The sequence below is a fragment of the Mastomys coucha genome, unplaced genomic scaffold (genome assembly GCF_008632895.1).
Source record: "Mastomys coucha isolate ucsf_1 unplaced genomic scaffold, UCSF_Mcou_1 pScaffold21, whole genome shotgun sequence".
Classification (NCBI taxonomy): domain Eukaryota; kingdom Metazoa; phylum Chordata; class Mammalia; order Rodentia; family Muridae; genus Mastomys; species Mastomys coucha.
In genome coordinates, this window is record NW_022196904.1 from 164,017,936 (window position 1) to 164,027,392 (window position 9,457).

At 43.6% G+C, this 9,457-nt stretch overlaps 1 protein-coding gene and 1 pseudogene across 2 annotated transcripts in view; one reads left to right on the plus strand and one right to left on the minus strand.

The window, feature by feature from the left end:
• Papss2 (3'-phosphoadenosine 5'-phosphosulfate synthase 2) overlaps window positions 1-9,457 on the plus strand; it is a 74,151-nt gene extending 64,694 nt beyond the window's left edge. For both annotated transcript variants that reach the window (XM_031390104.1, XM_031390103.1), the window contains 4 exons: window positions 2,563-2,698; window positions 4,566-4,834; window positions 5,761-5,990; window positions 6,961-9,457. In XM_031390104.1, the coding sequence (XP_031245964.1) occupies window positions 2,563-2,698; window positions 4,566-4,834; window positions 5,761-5,990; window positions 6,961-7,102 (777 nt within the window). In that variant the 3' untranslated portion in view covers window positions 7,103-9,457. The remainder of the gene's footprint in view (window positions 1-2,562; window positions 2,699-4,565; window positions 4,835-5,760; window positions 5,991-6,960) is intronic.
• LOC116103743 lies at window positions 1,545-3,271 on the minus strand (annotated as a pseudogene).

A 9,457-nucleotide genomic window follows, 5' to 3' on the forward strand; every position in this document is an offset into this window, starting at 1 on the left:
TTATATTTCCCATCCTTCCAACCCTTACCCTACCCTGTTTCCTTCAAGGGCCCCAACACTAGGCAGGAGAGAAAGACAGACCTCTTTAGGCTACTTCCTGTTGCATGGGGTTATTTGGGGGCAAATCCAGTCTTCATCATCAGGATATCCAATTTTATGTCAAATTGCAACAGCAACCAGGAACAGCAGGGAGGAGCAGCAACGGCTTTTTTCTCTTGTAGAGCATCTCACACCCCTCAGGCTCTGGCATTTATTTCCTCTCAGAGTCCCCAGAACTAAACTATCTGCAGCTGGGAAAAAAAAAAAATCACAGCCCTCCCCGTATACAAGATGGTCATAGTTAATGGCGGTGGACAAACTGGAGCAGCCCGACATCCCATACCTAAGACTAAGACAAAAACATACTCAGATAACATAACTGAGCTGTTAAAGAAACCGAAATTCTCACTACAGAGGCCAGAGAGATGGCTCAGTTGGTAAAGTGACTACTATTTGATCCATCTTTAGTACCCATATCCTAGAGCCAGCCAACACTTGGCCGTAAATCTAGCATGAAGGAAGTAGAGAATCATCTCTGGGTCTTGCTGGCCAGCCAGTCTATCTGAATTGGCAAGCTCCAAGTTAAATGAAAAGCCTGTCTCAAAAATAAAGTAGAAATGGCAAGATTGCTTTGTGGGTATATGCAGTCACTTGCATCAAAGCCTAACAACCTGAATTCAATCTCTGGAATCCACATGGTTGGAGAGACCAGGTACCTACAAGTTGTCCTCTAAGGCGCACGCGCACATACACACACACACCACCACCACCACCACCACCACCACCACCACCTCCACCACCACCACCACCACCACCACCACACACATGCAAGTGGGTAATTTGTAGTTTACAAAATAGTAATAGCAACCAAGGAAGATACCAGATGCTGACCTCTGAACTTTACACGCACACACACATATGATACACAAAAGTGCATGTACTTGGAAAAAGGAAATGTGCTTAAAAGCTTACCATGGTAGTAAATGCCTATGATGCTATCCCTCAGAAAGCTCAAACAAGAGGATCCTAAGTTGGGGACAAGCCTGGGCTTCACAGTAAGATCCTATCAAAAAAGAGGGGGAAGGAGCCAGTATATGCTGTAGTACCAAAGATAACCCACAATCACATCAGAAAGCTCTTCACATCCTCTCCCTCCTTCTAGCTATGCACCTGCAGTTGAATTTTCTTTTTATACATCAGTCGAAACTCACCAGCAAGCTGGGCAGTGGTGGCACACGCCTTTAATCTCAGCACTTGGGAGGCAGAGGCAGGCAGATTTCTGAGTTCGAGGCCAGCCTGCTCTACAGAGTGAGTTCCCGGGCAGCCAGGGCTACACAGAGAAACACTGTCTCAAAAAAAAACCAAAACCAAAACAAAACCAAACAAAAACTAACTCACTGGCTCAGATTAAATGCAGTAGCTATGAAAATCTGTCTTCTGTTAAGTCATACTTACACAGAGTAGAAAGCCGTAAAAGTACTGCCATCCTTCCTGTCTGCGGGGAGTGGAGAAGGGTATTTAGTTTTAACAAGAAACAGATTCATTACTATTTTTTTATGAACAGCAGAAGTATTTTTATTTAAAAGTACAAAATGTATGTGTTGACTTGATTGATACATATTCACATGTAACTTTTCTCCTATATCCATAACTCTGGGTGAATCTAGAATGTCTATGACCATCACATGGAAGTAGACTGCATTATTTCCAAAGTTTATTCCAATCCATCTCCTCTTTTATACTCCAAAACGTCTTCATTGTGCTGTTGGACGAGATAAATCCACATGAAAACCAAGGTGCCCAAGGACAGCCCAACTTTCACCCAGTTAGGTGTGGCATTGACTGGCTCCCGGACATAGAACTTTGACCGTGTTAAAGAGCAGCTCAGCAGGCGGGCAGGGGCTCTAATCTCGAATATGTTAACTGATGACATAATCCATATAAACAAAAACTTTGAGAGACAGTCCTCAACTTTTGTGTTGTGTGAATTTGCTACTGGAACTCCACCAGGGTCTTGTCTGTGCTCCTGCTCTGCTACCTCCCTCACAATCTTGTGAAGACCACAGGAAGTTAAGAAATTAAAAGTTTGTGGCAGAACAGTAACTCAAGACAGGTCAAAAAGAAACCCAGGAGGACTGGGGAGAAGGCTCAGCCAGCATAGGGCTTGCTGCACGAGCATGAGGACCCTTGCTTAATCCCCTCAGAACCCATGTAAAATATCCAAGTGCCGTGGCCAGTAGGGTTAAAGGCAAGCAGTGATCCCACTGCCAGAGAGGGGAAAGCAGGCAGATCCTGGGGCTCATGGCCAGCCAGTCTAGCCAAATTTGCAAGCTACATGTTCAGTGAGAAACCCTGTCTCAAAAAAAATAATGTGAAGGAATATTGAAGAAGTTTCCCAAGTCTGTGCCTCCACACATACGGGCACTTGCATACACAAATATTTATGCAGGCGTGCACACACACACACCAAATAAAATAAAAAATGAGTATAGTTCCTATTAACTTTACTGATTTCCCTTCTAGATGGTGATGGAAAGTGGGGACTGGCTTGTTGGTGGAGACCTACAGGTGCTAGAGAGAATAAGGTGGGATGATGGGCTGGACCAATACCGCCTGACGCCTCTGGAGCTCAAACAGAAGTGCAAAGACATGAACGCTGGTACGTAGTCAGGTTCTAGCACATTTGTCAATACTCCTGAGCACTCCACTCTAGTCAAAAAACTTAAGTGTTTCAAGAATTGGATTTTTACTTTTTGTCTCCCCCCCCCCCCACACTTAGGGGCTGACATTGAATTCATTATCTAGCCAATGGTAACCTTGAACTCTTGATCCAACTTCTACTCCCAAATGTTGAGATTACAGGCATGTATCACCATGCCTGGCTGAATTTATATACATATGTGTGTGTGTATATATCCCTCTTTTGGAGGGATATTGGTGACTGCAGATGCACAGTTGATAAAGGGGACATGGAAGGCTTCTGTGACAACCCCTACCTCTACCCCAATCCTCATTTCCATCCCCCCAAAAAGTAGTAGTCTAAGCAGGAAGCCACTGAAGAGAACTCTGAGAACTCAGTATGAGAGGGATGCTGAGGTGTGGCGCTCTACAGTTGATGGAGGGTGTGGAGGGGAACAGCTCAGTTCTACTTTAGGGGCAGGCCACTGAGAGTTTGACCATGCTCCAAATAATAGGCAGGTAATAAAAACTGGATGTACCTAGCTTTTTTTTTTTTTTTTTGAGACAGTGTTTCTCTGTGTAGCCTTGGCTGTCCTGGAACTCACTCTGTAGACCAGGCTGGCCTCGAACTCAGAAATCCACCTGCCTCTGCCTCCCAAGTACTGGGATTAAAGGTGTGGGCCACCACTGCCCAGTGCTTAGCTTTTTTTAGTGCTTTATTTTTTGAGGGGAAAGGTCATGAGGAGGGTAGACATGGGGAGAAATAGGAAATGAGTGTGATGGAGATTTCCAAAGAAAAAAATATATAATGTTAAAAAAAAAAAAAAAGAAGTATCTTACTTTTACTTTAGATATGAGGGGTGTCTTGTATGTGTGGGTGCCTGGGGGGTCAGATTCCCCAGAGCCAGAGTTCTGGACACTTTGTGAGCTGGGCACATGGGTGCTAGGAATCAAACTTGGGTCTTTTGAAAGAAATATTACCATTAATCTTGGAGCCATCTCTCCAAGTGATGAGGTCTGTCGGTTTGTCTGGATCACAGCGGTGCTATACTCACATGCCGGAACACTATGCAGCAGTTTAAAATATGCAGGTGCAGAATAATTCCTAAAGTGTATTTGTTAAGTGCAAAAGCATTTGCAGAACAATATATATATAGCTCAGACATATGTTGAAAAACAAGAAAATTGAAAAAAAAATCTACCTACTTCTATCTGTAGAAGCACAAAGGACTCTGGGAGCACCAGACTGCCCGTGGGATTGCCTCTTGGTGTGGGGTGGAAGAAGAAAGGAAGCCGCTTCACAGTCCATTCTGTGCATTTTAAGAGAGAAGTAATGATAGGAAGCAAGGATTTTCATTGTCCATTTTGAGCTTTTTTATATTTCCTAAGTTTCCTGAATGGAAACATGTTAATTAGATTTTAAAACTAGGAAAAAAAAAATAGACTTCATGAGTCCATCCTGAGTGCCACTGTTTTCAGGATTTAAGGAGAAGGTGCGATTGGTTTTCATCTGTAGACTGTAGTCTCCATGCACATCTCGATGTGCTCTATACATGGGCTCTCATAAAGGTTCAAGGAGGCAGGTAAATGCTGGAGTCCAGGGTTTCAGGCCAAGTGTAGACAGCACCTGTTTTAATTCCTGAGTCATGTTTTCTCCTGTGTGGTTTCCTGCCTCTGCATCCCATCTTGTCCAAGCAACTGAGCTAACAGCCAAGACATATTCTCCCATCATCAAAAGCTAGGAGACTGAATGAAGGAACTGAACAATATTCCAATTCATCTTCCTCCCATCAGTTCTTACAGACAAGCAATATTGCTAACTTTGAAGCTTGGCTCTTCCTTTCTAGATGCCGTGTTTGCATTCCAGTTGCGCAATCCCGTCCACAATGGTCATGCACTGCTGATGCAGGACACCCGCCGCAGGCTCCTGGAGAGGGGTTACAAGCACCCAGTCCTCCTGCTACACCCTCTTGGGGGCTGGACCAAGGACGATGATGTCCCTCTGGACTGGAGGATGAAACAGCATGCAGCTGTACTGGAGGAAGGGGTCTTGGATCCCAAGTCAACTATCGTTGCCATCTTCCCTTCTCCTATGTTATATGCTGGTCCCACAGAGGTAAGCAATTTCGAGTTGGGCCAGACACTAAGAACACCAGCTAAAGCTTATGAGGAGAGTAAATACGTTTTGGGGATCAATTCTTAATGAGAAGATTCTACTTTGCCTGCCCCAGCTTTTGAGTTTGTATTTGTAAAGATGCTAGAAGCACCAAGTCCAATATAAACACACTGCTTGGAGAACATGGAGGTTGGCATGTGATTGAGGTAGGTAGATAGCACAGCTCACCTGAGTCACAGGGCAAGTAGTGCCTGTGTCACCTTTCTGTTGATGTGATAAAACACCATGGCCAACATTACCTGAGTTTATGTGGGCTTATGGTTCCAGGGTGGTAAGTCTATCATAGCAGGGAAGCCTGTCATCAAGTGGCAGGCTTGAGGGCTAGCATCCTTTACCACAAGCAGGAATCAAAACAGAGAGCAAACTGGAAGTAGATGAAGCTTTTTAAACTCAAAAGCTCACCCCTAGAAACAAACTTCTGTCACCAAGACTACACAGCAGCACCAACTTGGGACCAAGTGTTTGAATGTCTGAGACTAAGGGCAACCTTTCGCATTCACACCACTAAGCCAACAATTTATTAGTTCCAATTATTCTATATGACTCACCACAACCCAGGAATTGTTTAGAAGGTAACTCAGTAATTAGCTCATTGTTGGCAGTCGGATGATGACTTAGAATCTGTAATTCAGAGTCCTTTGTAACAGTAAGTATTCTTAATTGCTTGCTTTATTAAGAGAGACTCCTATAGCTCATGACTTTAAACCTCCTGTCTTATCCAATACAACCCAGCTTGAACAGTCCTCAAGGCTTGGACTCCCGGACTTCCTCACTACTTTTAAGTGACCTGCCCCTTTCAATCAGTGTAAAGCGGAACCTGTGGACTTGGCCCATGACCATCATGTCCCCTATGTGATATTTTCCAGGTCCAGTGGCACTGCAGGTGCCGGATGATTGCAGGGGCCAATTTCTACATTGTGGGTAGGGATCCTGCAGGAATGCCCCATCCTGAGACAAAGAAAGACCTATATGAACCTACCCATGGGGGCAAGGTCTTGAGTATGGCCCCTGGCCTCACCTCTGTGGAAATCATTCCATTCCGAGTGGCTGCCTACAATAAAATTAAAAAGGCCATGGACTTTTATGATCCAGCAAGGTAGGTTTCTGGAGAAAAAAAAATTGACATGACAATTATCTTTTTTGTTGTTTTTTTGTTTTGTTTGTTTTTTGAGACAGGGTTTCTCTGTGTAGCCTTGGCTGTCCTAGTACTCACTCTGTAGACCAGGCTGGCCTCAAACTCAGAAATCCACCTGTCTCTGCCTCCCATGTGCTGGGATTAAAGGCGTGCGCCACCAATGCCCGGTGACAATTGTCTTGATGAGGGAAAACTTTAACCCTCCGGAAAAGTCTCTAGACTACGTGCTTCCAATAAGAAAGACTCGAGTTTGACCTGCTCTTGCAAATAATGTGTCCCCTGACATTGTTGGCAGAGTCCTCTGCATGTAGTTTTTGGTCCATAAACATTTCTCTTTGGTCTGATGGATATAGCTTAGAAGGAGAATACTTGCCTAGCATGTGCACAGCACTGGGTTTGATCTCCAGGAACCCTACAGAAAGTTCTTGAGCTGGGCATAGTGGAACATGCCTATAGTCACAACACAATGGAGCCAGAAGCAGGCTGATCAAAATTACAAGGTCATCTTTGGCTACATCAAGCTTTAGACTAAGCTAGGCTAGGCTATGCTAGATGAAACTCCAAAATAGTAACACAATTGTTCCTTTCCATACATACGCCTTATGTATACACTGTGAGTGCCTAGCATTTGAAGTGAAAGGTCATGGGGAAGACAATTTTTAGTGAGCACTTATGGCACATTCCTGCCCCATACCAAGTTCACACAACAAGCTAATCTCTGGCCTCAAGATATAAAAGAGCAGGTGTACAAGAACTACTGCATAGACACCTGCCCTTATCCCTCTTTTGTTCCACAAGATTCAGAGCTAATGGCTGAGAGAACGGCCCATTTTAAAACATTTGGCTGTTTACAGGAAATCAACAATCCAGCCCCAGGGGTCTTTAAACAGCTGCTTCTTAACTCTGCTGAGCTCTGTTGCTATACTTACAGGCACGAGGAGTTTGACTTCATCTCAGGAACTCGTATGAGGAAGCTCGCCCGGGAAGGCGAAGATCCCCCAGATGGCTTCATGGCCCCCAAAGCATGGAAAGTGTTGACGGATTATTACAGGTCTCTGGAGAAGATCAACTAGGTACTCCTGGCTCTGGTTTCTTTCTCAAGTGCTCTCTGATGATTTTTTTTTCTTCTATTTTTATGATTAGCTACTCTGTATCCAATTGCTTCTCAGTGACTTTTTAAAGTGAGTATTTTGCAATGAAGTAAAAAGCTGTGCCTATAATTTAAAACCAACTTCATTATGTTTATGAAACTCACACTGGAGACTAAGTCTTAGGTGAAAACAATATTGTTGTACATTCCAGAATGAAAGCACTTGTACTCTACTTCATCTCAGCAGGTATGTCTCAGATTTCTTAAGAATGTGACTATGTGTCTAGCTGACTTGCCTAGAACAGAATCATACTTTCCAGCTAACTTCTGCCAGCCTGGAATCCCAATGTCACTTATCAAAAGAAAAAGAAAACACCAAAAACCAAAAACAAAAACAAAAAAAAACAAAAACAAAAAAACAACCATACTGTCACATTGAAGGAAATGTGTTTCACATGAGGACTTTTTACTTCGTGACTCCAAATACCCTAACTGCCCAATGTATGAGCTGAAGATGCAACTGGAAGAAAAATATGTATGGAGATGTGAAGTAAAATCTTAAAGAACTATATAACTTACGTCTGCCATGAAAATGACATCGTCCAATAGAGAAAGAAGTTCTAATGGCCTTCTATGAATAGTGACTCCAGTTTGATGGCACTTTTCAAAAGCATGGTATGCTTTGATCAAAACAATTTCTCCCAGGGACTACACTATCAGGGTGTATTGTAGACTACTTTCCCCACACTTTGCTGTGGCCATAGTTATTAAAGAGGCACCTATTTGATTGCTGTAATCAAAGCTAACCCACATACTAATGAGGTGGTGAAACTTGATTTCTGCAGCCAAGATAAAATCCAAACATCATCCTAGTGAAGATCCATACACATGAGCTTTGGGAGCTGCTGAGCGCTGTACTACACAAAATTGACTTTAGCAAATACTGCTGACACTGAAAGACTGCCCAGACACCACTCTCCTAAGCTAGGGCCCTGCCTACCCTAGACAACATAGGAACCGGTTCCGATTCCCTGAAGCGCTCCTTGAGGCTCTCCTTGAGGATGCTAAAAAGCAACCACCTTGGAGACAGAAGGTTTAGGGTATCCCAAACTCTTGATGTTGTAAGTTTCCAGAGTGAACCTGTTGTGAGACGTCCTTGGATGGTTTATTTTCTACAAGCGAATTTTGATATTTTATGCATGGTTCATTGTCGCTAAGGAATACATAACAGAAAAAGCATCTTTACATACAGGTTTCTTTGGAAGAGACTGGAAACTGAAAAGAGAAACTGATTTTTTCATACTGTCACTTTTTTAAAAAATGCTAGTAAGAGCTCTATTGAGAGTAAGTTATAGACCATGACCACAGCAAAGTGAGTCATGACCACAGCAAAGTGAGTCTTCAACCGTATGGTGCCTGTGCTCACTTACATTAGAGCTACTCATTGCTGCCTTTAAAACTATGTCCTCACTGAACACATGACAGCGTCGCAGTGCCTTACCAAATGAAGTTGTGGTTCTAACGACAGTAAAGTGCCTTTTTGCTGTAGCACACAGTATAACTGTTTCAGTGTCCCGCTGATATCTGCTCTTATTCAATAAACCTCTCAAAGACCACGCTGGTGCTTCTGTCCTGTACTGCCTCAATGGCCGTTTTCGGGTGTCACAGCAATGTCTCACTGGAGAGCACTAACAACTCTCTTTGGGGCACCCTCAGTGACATCATTTCACACTTGACTTTCAGAAGTAAATGACTCACGGTCTTAGCTGGGCACCTGCCTCTCAGAGGTGACTGGGTTACTTACGCCCCTTCTCTCTGCCCAGAATGTCACTGCAAGACAATCTAAGGTGATGACGCCAAAGCCCTTGCTCTTATAGGTACAGATCTTATTTTCAGACTCTCGTTAGCAGCCGGTATTCTGTGTGCCTAAGGCAGTACATTTCCACTCTCACCCTTGAGGGGGAGGGGAAGGTTGTACTTTAGGCACACAGCTCTTGCTTCTTCCTAAGTGCCTGATGTACTTCTAATGCCATCATGCAAGTTCTTTGCTACTGATCTTCACCACAAATAGTGTAATAGCCAACTCAAAGCTATCACTTGGTGCTACGTCGTGGCTCAGCAGGTAGACTGCTTGCCTGGCATGCACAACCCAGCACTGTATAAATTAGACACAGTGGCACATACTTGTTTATTCCAGTATTTGGAAGGTGGAGGCAGGCAGATCAGAAGTCCAATGTTTCCTAGGCTACGGAGTGAGTTTGAAACTAACTTGGGATGCATGAGATCCTGTCTCAAAAAAAAAATAATAATAAAAATAAAAATGAATGAATGAATGGTA